The sequence below is a fragment of the Drosophila persimilis genome, unplaced genomic scaffold (genome assembly GCF_003286085.1).
Source record: "Drosophila persimilis strain 14011-0111.01,24,50 unplaced genomic scaffold, DperRS2 tig00000191-arrow-pilon, whole genome shotgun sequence".
Lineage (NCBI taxonomy): Eukaryota > Metazoa > Arthropoda > Insecta > Diptera > Drosophilidae > Drosophila > Drosophila persimilis.
The window spans coordinates 12,747,339-12,763,316 of record NW_020825298.1 but is presented as its reverse complement, the minus strand read 5'-3'; the positions used below and the strand labels follow the sequence as shown (position 1 = coordinate 12,763,316).

Genomic DNA, 15,978 nt, shown 5'->3' with positions numbered 1-15,978 from the left:
GCTTCTGATAAAGCTTGCATTTCACTCACACACTCACGCACACAGGCAGAGACAAAAGACCAACACACGAGCACACACAGATACTCAGCTCCACCAGCTGAGACGCTCGATCGTGTTCTTTGTGCGCTTGTGTGGGTCGTCGTCAGCTGGTCGGTAGGCGGTCGGTCTCTACCGGAATTCGAATTCTGAGGGAACGCGTTCAAACGGTCCCAACAAGCTAAATGGGGGATCATTATTCGTTTCACTGGCCGCCAGTCGTGAACACGTCGCTCCGAAGACGCCGTTACTCCTCGGTTAATTCGATCGCGAGTTCAAACCGAAGAAACTACCGAAAGGGTTCCGTTCCGAATTCTTAGCCCAAGAAGTGATAGTAGTTCTACAGCACCTGCTGACGTTCAAACGGGTAAGGATTTCCCAAAAACGGAAAGCGCGATCTTGTCTAATACAAGAAAATAAAATATAAAACACGACTAAAATCGCAAAAAAAATAAATAAAAGCACGATAGAAAATTCAACCAAAGACTTGACAAATTGCCTTGAACTTTAGGTATTGCTTCCTTGGGCGACTATGAGTCGCAGGCGCAGGAGTGACAACTGAAATCAAATAAAACAGGATACATTGAATACGTTTTTAGGTTCAACCTTATCAGAGCTTGCCCGATATCAATGATATTATTTGTAAATCAGTGAAAAACCACTCTTTTTAGATACTAAGAGTAGAGTTCCGTGATAAGTTGACTCACGCCACGGGTGCGAATGGAACAAAGGTTTTAAAGAGTGGGTCACTTCCGTTGGAATTAACCAACCTTAACTCGGAGATCTGCTGAGAGTGCACTTTGCTTTGTGGAATTGCAATCTGGCAGTGAATCAATAAGCTATCACTTTTGCGATCATGAAAATAACAATTAAGGCGAACCCACAGAGGTCAGTCGTAGATGAATATTGAAAGTGATTTGGCTACCTGTTCCCGTTCTTCAAATTATCAGAACGCAAACAAAGCTCAAACAAAAATCTCTTGCAACTGATTGGGGGCTGCTGTTCTTCCATTTCCTCTGGGAACAGCTGCTGTTTGGCTTTCGTTTCTTTGAAGCTCTCAATGCTCCCGTGCTCCCGTGCCCAGCTGCATTGACGAAGATCTATGAACCGGTTTGTTCAGTGAGCAGCGGTGAGCAAAGTATACAAAACAATGTTTCATGTCAGAATCAGCACCAGCATCAGCACATAGGTTGTAAATACTCGTATATACGAGTATGTGTGTATATACGGCTTGTACCTGCTTAGAGATCATTTATAGAATAACTCAAGCATAAATATTTTTTAGATATATGGGAAGGGAAGCGTGGGGCAAGAGAGGCATGGGCACACGAGTATTTGGATTACCAGAGTCACAGGCAAATATGAAATGTAAATTCACTGAACAAAGGAAATCATGTCTAAATAAGACTTGGAGGGACCAAGAAAACAGCAAGTCCGGCAAAACGTGACAACGAGGGAGACAACACTCGTATCAATCAATAGTGAAATACAACTGATTAAGACCCGTCAACGTCACTCTCGAGTAGTGTAGGTCGAGCCCCACCCTTCGGTTCGGGCTTAGACCTAGCCAGACCTCCAGGGGCTGCCGCTGCTTCTTGGGGCATTGACATGGGCAGTAATTGCAGCGGACAGCTGATAACTGTTTACGTGGATTCAAGTGCAGTCCTCATTAGCGATGCTTACCTTTCCCAACGCAACGCTCCCCCCAAGCATAGGTGTGTACGTAAATGTCCCAGCTGCGGTGGGCGGGCGCTTCTCTTGGATCGTGGTGGGGCTTTTGTTTTCGCGCCACAGTCCCAGATGGCGATAAGATGCCGCGGGTTAAAGATGACACACACGAGTGGTACTAGCTATAGCTTCGTCACCGACAACGGCAGCGACTGCGACTGCGACGATTGCAGTTGCTCTTAATGGTCCACATGAAACAATGCTTTTGTTTCGATCAGAATCAGATCCCATCAGATCGGATTGTAGCAGATCAATGCAAACACAGGCAGATGGGGGCATTCAGCGATTGTCACAGCTATTGTACATTTTTATTCGCATTTGATTGTTGGCCCGCCGCAGCCGCCCCCGGCTGTACCTTGATCTTTTTGCAAAAATCTGTGCTGCCATTAAATATACTCGTATTTAATGGCTCTGCTGTGCGAAGTGTGGAGTAAACTGCGTGCTATATTTCCGCTTATGTAAATGTACATTTAATTGGGGCTGTTGCATGATAATTGAAATGTTTCATCACTCATCTCAGATCTCGTTGCTCGTCAGCAGCAGTGACAGCTCTTCAGATGGGGGAATCAGATGAGCATGGGATTAGCTGAGCGGCGGCCCCTGTTCCCAGGGACCCATCAGGAAGAAATTTTAGGCAGCTTCATCGGCAACAAAGGGAGAGGACAGTCTCAAAGGTTGATTCGATTCGGGCAGAGCTTGATCCGTCAACGTTCGATCAAAGTGCAAAATGAGCTGCAATTAAACCAGTTTGTGGGAAAATCGCAATAAACAGCCAGGCTGGTCTGGAAGGTTAGCTTGAACGGTTGTAAGTTTCTCACAAGAGACAAGGCACACGCACAAGCCATGCCACGATTGCATAATTCTTTATTCAATCAATCAATTAATCGCTGGCCAAAAACCAAACCAAACGCTAATCAAAATGTATCTATTTGTTGTCGTCTTGCAGTTGACCCAAGAGAATGCCGACAGCGCGGGAGCAGTTCTTTAACGCCGGCGACGGTGTCGCTGGCATCGGTCTCGGGATAGAGATTGGAGAAGCCGACTCTGGAAGAGTCTACAACGCCACCACAGTGCCGATGACCAGTGCGAGCAGCTGGCGGAATGGTCAGACCAGCACAGCCACCAGCACGACCTTCTCGTCTGCACCCACTTCCGCTCCGAGTCCACCTCAAGTGGCTTACAGCAATGGGGCAGCGGCCATCAAGCAGCCGCCCCTGGAGTCTGTGGCCGAGGAGGAGGTGCACTTCGACTCGGATGCCCTCAACAACTTGCCCGCACGCGAGCCTGTGGACATTGAGTTCAAGGAGCTGTCGCTGACTGTGAACTTGGGCTTCAACCGAGGTAAACGGGGACTGGGGTATTTACGATCACGGTGAGCTGCGATCGCATGATCTAAGATATGGCTCGATAAGATTGGCAACTGGTTATTATTTAATATTAGCTCGTAGGCACGACTGTATTCGGTTTATGATCAGCGGCTACTTCTTATGCAGCACCCCGGAAAAAAGACTGTGTCCGTTCCCGTTCCCATTACCAGTTCATATCCAAGATTAGGCCGCTTCCTCCAGTATAGTCGTACACGAAATCATTGATGTTGCAGAAGAGTCTTCCAAGGTTACTGGTTTTGGTAATGCCTCACATACCAACCAGCAATAAACACTTGCTTGCCAGTTCTTTTGCCAACTTTGTTCTCCATCGATTAGATAAGCGCCTAGCCCCTGTCTACCCCTTTGCCGCTTCCTATTCCATTGCCAGTGCATGCCTATCAGGGCAAGAGTTAGTCATTCATAAGTTCTCTTCCTTTGATTCGAGACCCTGTCAAAGGTCTGTTCAAATCAACCAGCTCCATAATGCGGGAACGGAAAGAGTATATGTCATTCGATATGCTTGGGTAAACACTGGGACGGGGTTTTACTAACCATGTTTGCCGATTTCAAAGTTCAGGAAGAACCAAAGAAATAAGCAACCATTGATATCGACAACGACATCGATTTGCCCCTGGTAACTTGATTAGGGCCCCAGCCAAGGGCGTTGACCAATCCGGAGCCACTCTTCGCCTCGTGTCAGCAATTATACTAAGTATAAAGATAATATGCCTGTTGGGAGCTGTAATAATAGATTGAAATCATGCCACTGTTATCGAGTTATCATATTATTATTATTAACCAGTTAATTAATGTTGGATCTGCCATGTGGATTACTAATTAGCCCGAGAGGATAAAATGCATCATCAAAGCTGCTTCTATTGAAATGGTGCTTGGGGCTAGTTAAGTATGTAGTTCACCCCTATTTCCAGATGCTAGAATTCCAAAAAACAAAGCTTTTGAACCGGTTACCCATTGCCCTCAAGAACCGGCCTTTCGAGCGTATTCGGAATTTCACACAGAGACAACCACTATTACGTGATAATGGGCACATTTATGAGAGCATTAACTAACGGCACAATTATTTGCACTTTTCTTTTTAGGATCTAAGGAAATCTTACATAATGTCTGTGGAAAGTTTCCTGGGAGTCAGCTTATTGCCATTATGGGTCCCTCGGGGGCGGGAAAGTCCACTTTGCTGGATGCTCTTTCCGGTTTCAAGACCACCGGCGTGGATGGATCCATACTGCTGAATGGTCGACGACGCGATTTGCGTAAGTAGTGCGAATTGCTGGGGAAACGTTCGCCTCCTGATGGTCTCTTCATTTCAGCATCCTTCCGTCGTATGTCCTGCTACATAACACAGGATGATCGTCTTCAGCCCCTGCTGACGGTGAACGAGAACATGCATATAGCCGCCGACCTGAAATTGGGCCATACCGTAAGCTACGAGGAGAAGGAGAGCCGGGTATGTTTAAAGATCACAAAGCATTAAATTGTTCGATTAGGTTTAATTCTGGACTTACTCATTCCAGATCGAAGATATTCTGCTGCTCTTGGGTCTGTACGATCACGACCAGACACTCACATTGCGCCTGTCAGGTGGTCAGAAGAAGAGGCTATCCATTGCAATGGAGCTGATCAACAATCCCACTGTGATGTTTCTAGACGAGCCCACCACGTAGGACGCCTTCTCTACGTCAGTCCAAGCTAGTTGTTCATCCATTTCTCACCCCATTACAGTGGTTTGGACAGCAGCTCCTGCACCAAAGTCCTCGAGCTGCTCAAGAAGCTTACAACACAGGGCCGTACCATTATATGCACAATCCACCAGCCCACGGCCAAGCTATTCCAGATATTCGATCAGGTCTACGTTTTGTCGGCAGGCAACTGCGTCTACCAGGGTGGCACAGAGAAGCTGGTGCCTTTCCTCCATGCCGTGGATCTGCCTTGCCCCATGTACCACAATCCGGCGGATTATAGTAAGTGAAGAGAACCCCTTTAAAGGACACGTTAATATATCCTTCTTCAACTTTAGTCATCGAACTGGCCTGCGGGGAGTACGGCTATGACAAGATAGACACACTCAAAAGTGCCACGGAGAACGGGAGCTGTCTGACATGGTTTAACAATCCCAGTGCGGTGCTGCGCTCCGAAGCCTTGATGCGAAAGTATCCCATTCCCAAGCGCACCAAGAGCGACTCCCTAGAGGACACCAGCTACGCGAACCAGTGCTCGGTGCTGCTGCGGAGAGGCTACATAAAGGCGCGGCGGGATACGACCATGACACATCTCCGCATCGGAGTCAACATAGCTGTGGCCCTGCTGTTCGGCGCCATGTACGATCACACGGGTCGCGAAGGATCGCGGGTCTTGGATAATTACAATTTACTATTTGCCATATTGATGCACCACTCGATGACCACGATGATGTTGACAGTTCTGACCTGTAAGTACATATTTACGCTTTTCTAAGCGGTGTAGGGTACAAGTTAATCGTTTCCTCCTTTGAACTGCACTACGCCAATAACAGTCCCTATTGAGATGTCCATTCTGATAAAGGAACATTTCAACCGTTGGTACTCCATGAAAGCCTACTATACTGCCATGACCCTTGTGGACCTCCCCATATCGGTGCGTACCTCCTCGGACTAATCTAAAGTTCCCTTGCCAATTCCAACTATTTCTATTGAAGATCATCAGTTGTTTCCTCTTCACCTCAATCGTTTATCTGTGGAGCTACCAGCCCATGGAGTGGGTTCGCTTCTGGATGTTCTTTGCCATTAGTTTGCTGACAGTCTTTGTAGGCCACAGTTTTGGCCTGATGATAGGTGCCTGGTTTGATGTGGTGAATGGGACATTCTTGGCGCCCGTGCTCACCATTCCCATGATGATGTTTGCTGGCTTCGGAGTGACGTTACGTGACCTCCCCAGCTACTTGCGATGGGGCAGTCACATATCCTATTTGAGATATGGGCTGGAGGGCTTCATATCTGCCATATACGGACTAGATCGGGGAGTTCTAGCGTGCAATGAGGCCCCATATTGCCACTACAGGTAAATAGCAAGAATTTTCACTTGAAAATCTGGGCCCTAATTTGTCACCTGTGTCGCGATATATTTTTAAGGTATCCAAAGAAGTTTCTGGAGGAGATTACGATGTCCGGTGATCAGTTCTGGAATGACGTTATTGCACTGAGTGCCATGATCCTCATATTCAGGTTCTTTTCCTATATCGTGCTCAAGGCCAAGATTAAATCCATCCGATGAGCGAGAGGGAGCCTGCAGTTACCATTACCCATTCCTTGTATTATACATTTTTGTTGAACATTACGTTTAGTGCTATTAATATTTAAATAATATTTACACGTACATAAAACATTGTTAAATAAAGCTACAATCTGTAACTAGCCTATGAAGCCTCTGGTATCAGCCTCGATATCACACAATTTAGTTGCTCAGGCCTTGGACGACCTCAGTATCTTGTATCCTCTCCACCGCTGGCTGTAGGAGCTTTTGAAGTTCCTTGGCACTGGTCGCCATATTTCCGGAGTGCAGCTGTAAAACACAACATTGAGTTCATGTTCTGTGTTGTGATTAATGGGATATTGACTTACCAAAACAACTTTTTGACCTAAGGATTCCAAGAGCCGCTGCTTTAGGCGGATCAAGGACGTGGGTTTCTTGCTAAACCTTAAAGTTTGTTGTGGAGTGAGTAGTTCCACAAAGTAGACGCTCGCCTGGCCGCCCATTGTCTGCACTCGCAGGCTGGGGATATTGATGCCACTGATGGGGCAGACTAGATCAACGCCCTCCACCTCAGCATCTAGACCTAACTGCTCGGCGTACTTGGTAAAGTCCGTCCGTTCCTTGAGCAAATATCCAGGGGCCCGGGTAAACTCCTTGAACACCTGTTCGGTTTTCAATTTTGCCAGTGATGGATGTTCGATGGCCACAGCCGAGCGCAGGACTGTTAGCCGGCTGTCCACTTTGGGTTGTGCTTTCTGGCGATGTTGCGTGGCCTTCAGTTCTTCGGCGGCGTCTATCAAATCCTTTGAGTAATGCCCCAACGTGTACAGGGATAGGCAGGTATCTACCAGGTTGTCTGGGTAAAAATTATACTCGCCATGATCGAGTTTTCGAAGGGCAGCCAGCTCGAGCTGTCTGAGCTGCGCAGCAGACAATTGGCAATTGAGTTGTGCGCAAGACCACAGAAATGTGGCCAAGTCTTTGGGCCTCAAGTCTCCTGGCTTGAGAGAGCCCATTAGCCGCTCCACTATGACGGACAGACATTCTTCTTGGTCCCAAAGTTGTTCGGCAAAAAATGCAAAAATGTGTCCCAATCCTCTGGGTTCAATCTGAGTTATTTGCGCAGAGTCCAAACAAATTTGCTGCAGATGCTGGCACACTCGTTCGTCTCGCACACGCTGCAGCCGCATAGCCTTGATGAAAGATATTAACAGGGCAGAGCTTTCTGAAGTGAGCTTCAAACTCAAAACGGCATTAGCCAAAGTTGTGTCATAAGCCTCTTTCGCAGTGCCCTTAATCACAGTGGACGTCTTGTAGGCGGCATTGCTTATCAGAGCGAGATCCAGTTCACTTAGGGCTGGCAAATGCTTTGGAAGCTGCTCCTCCAGAAGCTCTTGAAAATCGTTTGATGTCGTCTGCTTCTTTTGCAGTCCCATGTAAAAGCAAACTTGCAGAAACCGCTCTTTGTTGTCGTGGAAATCCTCCATAGCCAGCCTGCGCACTGCTTCCTGATGAAAATCCGTTCTTTTCAGCCAGTTTGGTATGAGGAAAAGGAATGAATACAGCGTTTCAAGCACTGTTGAGGTGTCCATCTTTGCGAGCTGTGCCACAGCATGTGCATCCAATGTGTTTAGAGCGGTTACATACATAGGAAGAGCTGCATTCGAACGATAGCTTGAAGCTAGAATGATCAGCGCTGGCAGTTGTGAAGCATCTGTCTTCTCCACAGATCGCTGGAAGTAGCGACCGTCTGTGATTGGAAAATAGTCGGCATACCGCACTGTCGTCGGAGGCAGCACATGTTCTTTATCCTTGTACCGCTCCAGAGCGATGTGTTTGGCAAACCGTGTGAGCAGCGTGCCGGCCTCATCGGCGGTGTCCCGCAGCACATCTCTCGGCGTGAAGGAAGAGTAACATCTCAGTTTTTTGGTGGGGGTAGAGGCGGCCCCCGCAAATCGGCGAAGTAATGCGTACATCGTGTAAGTAATTTTAACAATTTTTTATGTAATGAATTCACTCAAAAACGTGCACATCGAGCTCAGTTCTAATCTTTACAACACATATCTTTTTACCTGATGAAACTTTCCAGCACTGAGCCAATTAACAGCAAGAAAATGAAAAAAGCGGCTGGACTTGTTATTTTTCGTCGTCTCTGTGGGGAGATACAGTACTTATTGTTAAAAGCCTCCTATGGCAGCTTTCACTGGAGTGCACCCAAGGGTCATGTCGATCCGGGAGAGGACGACTTCACCACAGCGCTGCGGGAAACTAAAGAGGAAGCCGGGCAAGTGATTTACTATACAATGCATTTGTACACCATCTAATTGAAACGCGTCAAACGCGCATATACAGCTATGACGAAAAGGACTTGATTATACACCAAAACACCCCAATAACGCTTAATTATGAGGTGAAGGGAAAACCAAAGATTGTTATCTATTGGCTGGCTGAGCTCCGTAATCCCAACCAGGAACCTATTCTATCTGAAGAGCATACGGAATTGAAGTGGCTGGGCTTGGAGGCGGCTAAGGAGTGCGTTGGTTTTAAGGATAATCAAGTGATGATTGACAAGTTTCACGAAATGATTTTGACCCAGGAAAAGCGCCAGCAGAGCTGAAAATTACAATCAAATTATAAAAACATTAACAATAAACAAAGAGTCGCAAATTATACAACACTATTTAAGAAAAACACTAAAAAATACCATGAAAAAAAAGTACTGTAAAAGGTGTAAAAGAATGGATTGTAACAACGTTAACAGCACTGTTTTCGAGCATTGTGAAAATTGTATAAATTTATAGATTGTTTTGTTGTGTGAGCTGAAAGCGGCTTAATTAAAAGCCAGTGATAGAAATAATAGTAATTATTTCACTATGGGTTCCCGTTCACGCACCCCAAGCACGTCGGGAAAGCGCCGGCATCACAAAAGCAAGCACAAGAAACGCAGTAAGTCTCACAATCGGGATCGGGACCACGACCACGAGCGCAGCAGCACGAGAACTGGCAGAGATAAATCCACAGAGGTGAACCACCATGGCCGGCGTGACCGAGACCGCGAGAGGCATCGGAGCGACAGGCATACAGAATATCGCAGCTCACCATCTATATCAAAGACTCGAAAACGGTCCAGTTCATCGAGCGGGGATAGCCAATATTCGGACCATGAGTCTCAGCGTAGCAGACACAAGCGCAGCCGCTTCAAGAAGCTGGACGAAGTAAGTGGTGTTTCCTACAATCGGAATTAAACTGAATTTATCAAAAATCTTTTGCAGCAAAACCAGTTGCAGGTGGAGCGTCTGGCGGAAATGGAGCGGCAGCGTCGACAAAAAGAGGCTGAGCAAAAAACTGTCGAGGAGGAAGCAGCGAAACGTATCGAGATGCTGGTTAAGAAGCGTGTTGAGGAGGAGCTAGAAAAGCGGCGCGATGAGATTGAACAAGAGGTTAACCGTCGCGTCGAGACCGCCAAGGCCGAAATGGAGCGAGAAATGATGCTGGAACTGGAGAGGCGGCGCGAGCAGATACGCGAAGAAGAACGCCGTCGCGAGGTAGGTGCTCGTAATCAGATTTCGCTGGACGACTGCTGCTATCACTGTCAGAAAACTACACACAAAACGACAACTACCGAAAACATGAACAAAATTAAACAGCAGTTAAAAACAGTCGTCTTCACAATGCCACCAGAAATTGCTCAAGCGGCGTTTTCAGCAACGGCTCAGTGTGCGCGTGTGTACATGCATCTGTAAAATATTCCCAAACCCCCATCCCTTCATTTAAATAACTTGCATAACCCATGAACCACCCCATATTTAACTGTTTAAAGGCGTAGACATGGCTAACACCCCACCACCTCTTGCATCACTAACCTGGCATTTTTCAGCTCGCCTCTATCGCCACACGCCTGCACACAACCCCACTGAGCCCCACCTGGGAACGCCGCGGCAGGTTTCGCATCTATCTTCTTGCCAATAATTTTGTAATTTTTATTTTTCCTACCAAAAAAGCCAAAATAACGACATTGCCAAGTGTCGCATGTGTCACAGTTTTGATGCCCAAAAAATATTGCATACGTTTACTATTAGCTTCATCCTTTGTTTGTTCTTACCTACATCTTATTTAAAATTTTATTTTGGTATTGGTTTTTGTAACCCGTTGTTATCATTGGGCGCATACTACGCTTTTTGTAGACCGTATTCAGCGTGATACTCTTGTTGTATGTACGAGTAAGTGCGTGTTTCATGCGAAAGTGCGTAAAAAATACACAGAAATCCCAGCAAATCACACAGAGCCCCGTGCCGGAGTTAAAGCAAGCATGCTGTGAAGCCCTTGGTCCATGGAAGCACAGATAAGCAAAGGTTGCTCGCGCACTCCTCTACTCTTCTCTAAAAAACCCAGGTTCGCGTACAGTCTTGAAGTCTTTAAGTTAGTTGCGATAGTTAGGTGGTCTAGTTGTGGGGGCGGGCTTTGAGCCTGCCGACTACTTAGTTCCATCTGTACGCTGCTTGAAAAATAAAGACAAATGACGGGTGAGTGTCCTAAGCAAAAGATATCTCGTGGACGATGTGATAAGCCATCAACATCTAACGATATAACGATACAAGCTATAACGTACATAGCTAAACAATATGTGATCGACAACCAGAAGACTGAAGATAGTTTAAGACTCACTCGCCAAGGTTTTAGTTTTATAGAACATCAGTTTGTAATATTTTATTAAGCCGGATTGCCGTTTTTCCACATTTTCGTACCCAGTTTGCGATTTTCATGTTTGTTTTTGAAGCTTTTTATTTTTCCAAAAAATGTGTATGGAATTAGCAAAACAAAAAAAAATCAAAACGAAAAATATCCAAAAAGTCTAAAAATTACCAAACAAATTTAGCCATTATACTGGAATAATGACCCATTTAAATAGTAAGTAGCAACAAAACAAAAAAAAACAAAAAATAAATGAAATGACCAACAATTTAGAAATACTAGTACATTTGTTTATGTTGTGTGCTATTATATTGTAATAAACTAAAAGAAGAACTTACTTAAAACATTCTTATTAGACACTACTAAATGTTTTTACTTTCACCAAAATTTTCTTTGTAACTTATTGTTAAACATAAAAATAGATTTAACTGCATTTGCAGCCCATCAAGCAAAAAAAAAAAATGAAAAACTGCAACCACAAACTTCTGTGCGTCCAATTATCGCATAGTTTGCATCGCATCGCTGATGTCAAGAAACTGTTTCTATTTCATAGTTATAAGCTATGGTTAAAATACTAGGCATGCTTTATTAATACGACATTTTGTTTGGGTTTTATAGGAGGATGAAAAGCAAAAACGCGAAGAGCTTGAAGAGATTTTGGCCGAAAATAATCGTAAAATAGAAGAGGCTCAAAGAAAATTGGTAAGCTATCAAAGATTATTATTACTTAAAAAATTTTCTTAATGCTTTTCTGTGTTGCTTTAGGCCGAGGAACGCTTAGCAATAATTGAAGAGCAGCGTCTGATGGACGAGGAACGCCAACGCATGCGCAAAGAACAGGAAAAACGCGTCAAAGAGGAGCAAAAAGTCATATTAGGGAAAAACAATTCCAGGCCCAAGCTGTCATTCTCCCTCAGACAATGAGCCACTTGCGGCACGTCGTCCGCTGAGGACCGTGGCATTAATTCTTGTTAACAGCTTTTGCTTTTTTGTTTACCTCACTCGCAATTTGTCTGTACTTAAAACCATTTGTTCGTTTTTATTGTTCTTATTGTGTTTATTATTATTGCATTTTTAATGACGAACTGATGGTTTAAAGTACAAGCAAAGTGCAAGTTTCACCTTTTTCGAAATTGCCAATTATTATGAAAATATTTATTATACAGCTCTACGTAGTGCAATGTGCTAGCGATTTCCTTAAATTTTTTGCATATACAATTCATATGTGGACGAATGATTATGTGTATTATGTGCGTCGTATTTTTAACACATCTGAAAAATTAAGAAAAATCTGAAAAATTAGTGAATATGTATCTATTTGCAATTTTTGATATTTCAAAAAAACAAAAAAAAAACCGCAATCGAAATGGATAATAAAAATTTTAGAAATGCGTAAAATTTGATTGCAACAGCCGGTATAAATTGAAATTCTCATAGCAGAGATTTCAATGGGGGTTGAAAGTCTGGATCCTCACGATCCTGGCAAAGTAAATTCTTCGTCGAGCTGGGCCTATTTGCCCTAGATATATCGCCTATTTTGAAAATTGTATCAAAAGCAAAGGACATCGAAGGACCTCTACCGTAGGATTGTAGGTCTGGTCGCCGCCAGGGGAGCACCGAATTTTCTAAATCGGAGTAGATCTGTAGAGCTAAAAGATAATATCCTTATTGTCCTTGATATACAAAAATCGGGGATTTTCTTCGGATCACGATGAGGTGTAGCATGTCCCGATCGTATGTAAAATGGCGGAGTTACAGCGATTTGCGATTTTCCCACAAAGAGCGATTGGGAATTTGTTTTGCATACTTTTGGGGGCTCAAAACGTAGAGAAAAAAATTAAATAAAACCAGCGACCTTCTGCTCATTTCTGTTCGCCTGGTATCCCACATTTGAAATTTCTCGTTTTCTGTCATTTGAGAATTCGCAAGCTGAGTGTTGTTGTTGTCCAAAATGCTGTTGTTGTTGTTGTCAATTGTTGTACAACAATTGTTGTTGTTGTAGTACAACAACAGCCCTCAACTTGCGAGTGCTCAAATGACAGAAAACGAGAAATTTCAGATCTGGGATACCAGGCGAACATAAATCAGCAGAAGGTCGCTGTTTTTTTTTTTATTGTACAGTGGCGCTCCCACCGGTCACCGGGGATTTTTTGAACTAAATTTTCACTGGTGGCGGTCGACGGCTACTGATGGTACTAAATTATATTATTAGTTCGAGAACTCACCGCTGATCTTACTGGGGGCGATAATAAGAAAGTAGAAGTCATGTAAAAACATGCGTAACGCTTTTTTAAATTAGTAAACCGATTGTTAATTAAATCGCTATATCAATTTCTCATCCGATTTGAACGTTTGGCCCCTCCTTGTGATCGGGTTCGTGTCCCGGATTGTTTGGAGTCATTTTAATACCAAGGACAATAAGGATAGCTTACTGATATATTCCTCTGTCATACGTATCGGGCCGATCTGGGTGTGCCACGGCTTCCTGTGATCTGAAGAAAATCCTTGATTTGGCACAGACATTATCAATGATTATGGATATTTGGCCCAATATTTTATTTTCTCCGCTATTTGTCTACCGATCTGGCGGTAATCCACAGTGATCGGCCAGAATGAGCTAAACTGCTTCCCTTCCCCAATCCAATCCCCTCCTCGCACTTGTATCGGACACGATCTACTCGTGTGTACATGTCGCTAAGTAGACACAACTTATTATTTATAGAGACTACTTAAATTTATATGTCTTGTTGCTGATTGGGTTGGGCGATGCTGGACAGCGGGCGACAGCAAGCACGCCCGCGGATGATGGAGAAGGGCGACAGGGGTCCTGGGGAGTAGGGGAGTAGGGGCAGAGAAGTCAAACTGTCCAAGTGCGTGAGCAGGCGGTGGCGACTCCAAAATTGGTCCACGACCACTCGCAATGAAATCGTAATCTTGTTCTAAATGAATGTGGCGCAAGATACGAATACGAATACTCATACGCACCGCACCGCCTGTCAGCTCCACCCCACTCAACTTCACCTGACCCCACTCTACTCCAGCGCATATTACTTCATATTGAATTTGGCAACGTGTTTGGTGTTTCGTTTGGTTTGGAGCCTTTACTTTGCCTACCTTTTTCGCATTGATTTGTGTGCGGAGCATGCGTGAAAGGCGAAGGCGACAGCACTGCCACCTGACCAGACCCAGATCTGGCCGGATCAGAGATCTTGGGGGGCACGGCACTCTGGCGGATGTTGCAATTTGATTAATTAATTAAGTGGAAAATCGGCAAAGCTCTTTACGGCATTTCTCAGGTTTGTCGATCAAACGATCTGCGAATGTCAACGTGCAATTTGTTTGTTGTGACGGCGATAAGCTTATCCCCTTCCCATTCGGCCATTCAATATGTCAGTTAACTTGTCAGCAAAGTGATCCTAATAGTGGAGTTGTGGAGATAAAATGGAAGTGAAGTAGCCCCCACAATTTACTTAAAGGGCTAAGGGGAGACGCCAATAAAGATACGAACATTTATAGATTGATCTCTTAAGTATACTTACCGTCTGTGGTCAATCCTTCCTTTCTCATGATCTCTATCAAATACCATTATTCGAAATCAAATCTTTGAACCCACGAAAACCAACTAAAACCTATCATATTGGATTAATTGCTTCTCTGATATCAGACAACTTTCACTTGACTTTGGACCATGATCGTAGTTTGAATGGTATGCTGGGTTCCATTGTATGACTGTGGCGTATGGGTCACATAGGACCCGATTGACAATCCAGAAACATGAGCTTAGCTTTGCCTACATTGTTGCTACAAACTGGAGCAAAGCACTGTGAATGTTTTATTACCACAGTACAAAATTTGCCAAAAAATAAAATTAAAAAATGATAACAATTTTGCATTAGCCGGATTCCGGTTCGCGGTGCGTGGTGCGTGTGTTTGGGCTTGGATTTGGAATGGAGGTGGGGCCAGAGAGCTTTGACTCGACGAGCTATATAAAAGTTGCGAGCGCGACACTTGGAGACATAGTTCAGTGCAGGAGCCCCAAGTGAAGCCAACTACCAAGACACCACCGTCCAAATCGAAAACAAATTCCTAGCCAAAATGTTCGCTGTAAGTTAAAAGGATTAGAGACAATCATAGAAGGAGATTCTCCACTAACCACCGTTCTCCATCCGCTCCATTGCAGCTTTTGTCTCTGTTCATCCTGGGTGTGGGCGCTGCCGCCGCCATCGAGCTCCCACTGAGCCCCATCTACCACTCTCCGGGTCTTGTCAAGCCCCTGCTGAAGGCTGTCGAGGTTGAGGCGCCCGCCCACTATGACTTTGCCTACTCGGTGCACGACGAGCACACCGGCGACATTAAGAGCCAGACGGAGTCCCGCAAGGGAGATCAAGTGCAGGGCCAGTACACACTTATCGATGCCGATGGATACCTGCGTACCGTGGACTACACCTCGGATGCCCACAATGGTTTCAATGCCGTCGTCCGCCGAGATCCTCTAGGCCACAAGGTGATCAAGGCTGCTCCCATTGCCAAGGTCCTGTCTCCTCTACCCCTGGCCTATGGGGCCCCAAAGCTGCTCGCCGCCCCCAAACTGCCCCTCGGCTTGTACCAATAAGTCGAAGAGCTGGATAGGCAGAGAGAGAGAGAGAGAGAGATATCAAACACTGATTTCATCGCATCGACGACGACCACCCATCCGCATCTGTATCTGAACTTTAGCCGAACTATGTTTTACCTGACACCCAGACACCACCTCGTATCGTATCGTATCGTATCTACATTCTACGCTCTACACATGCCCTATGCGTCTATTCTGCTTCCTCTTCGATGACTTTTCCACTAAGACTCTTCGCCACTCAACTACCGGTAGCGCCTCATATCGGTACAAGTGGGGTCCTATCTCATCTGCGTA

The 15,978-nt window shown here is 45.1% G+C and overlaps 5 protein-coding genes across 5 annotated transcripts; 4 read left to right on the top strand and 1 right to left on the bottom strand.

Moving 5' to 3' along the window:
• The first annotated feature begins 218 nt into the window (after positions 1-218).
• LOC6589223 (ATP-binding cassette sub-family G member 4) lies at positions 219-6,543 on the top strand. The gene is made up of 10 exons (XM_026989132.1): positions 219-403; positions 2,711-3,105; positions 4,232-4,402; positions 4,460-4,596; positions 4,664-4,809; positions 4,872-5,110; positions 5,167-5,577; positions 5,662-5,762; positions 5,824-6,185; positions 6,257-6,543. Exons 2-10 carry the CDS (start codon positions 2,724-2,726, stop codon positions 6,396-6,398), a joined length of 2,091 nt encoding a protein of 696 aa, XP_026844933.1. The 5' UTR covers positions 219-403; positions 2,711-2,723; the 3' UTR covers positions 6,399-6,543.
• On the bottom strand, positions 6,417-8,384 carry LOC6589270. Its single transcript, XM_002014412.2, has 2 exons — positions 6,746-8,384; positions 6,417-6,686 (listed from the first exon to the last, which is right to left on the bottom strand). The coding sequence occupies exons 1-2, from the start codon at positions 8,351-8,353 to the stop codon at positions 6,579-6,581; spliced, it is 1,716 nt and encodes a 571-aa protein (XP_002014448.1). The 5' UTR covers positions 8,354-8,384; the 3' UTR covers positions 6,417-6,578.
• Positions 8,385-8,476: 92 nt separating this feature from the next.
• Positions 8,477-9,096, top strand: LOC6589271 (bis(5'-nucleosyl)-tetraphosphatase [asymmetrical]). Its single transcript, XM_026989134.1, has 2 exons — positions 8,477-8,661; positions 8,730-9,096. Exons 1-2 carry the CDS (start codon positions 8,492-8,494, stop codon positions 8,992-8,994), a joined length of 435 nt encoding a protein of 144 aa, XP_026844935.1. The 5' UTR covers positions 8,477-8,491; the 3' UTR covers positions 8,995-9,096.
• A 100-nt stretch (positions 9,097-9,196) lies between these two features.
• On the top strand, positions 9,197-12,353 carry LOC6589272 (UPF0430 protein CG31712). The gene is made up of 4 exons (XM_026989133.1): positions 9,197-9,592; positions 9,650-9,922; positions 11,688-11,771; positions 11,835-12,353. The coding sequence occupies exons 1-4, from the start codon at positions 9,251-9,253 to the stop codon at positions 11,991-11,993; spliced, it is 858 nt and encodes a 285-aa protein (XP_026844934.1). The 5' UTR covers positions 9,197-9,250; the 3' UTR covers positions 11,994-12,353.
• Positions 12,354-13,835: 1,482 nt separating this feature from the next.
• Positions 13,836-15,688, top strand: LOC6589273 (larval cuticle protein A2B). Its single transcript, XM_026988308.1, has 2 exons — positions 13,836-13,903; positions 15,186-15,688. The coding sequence occupies exons 1-2, from the start codon at positions 13,836-13,838 to the stop codon at positions 15,679-15,681; spliced, it is 564 nt and encodes a 187-aa protein (XP_026844109.1). The 3' UTR covers positions 15,682-15,688.
• Positions 15,689-15,978: the final 290 nt, after the last annotated feature.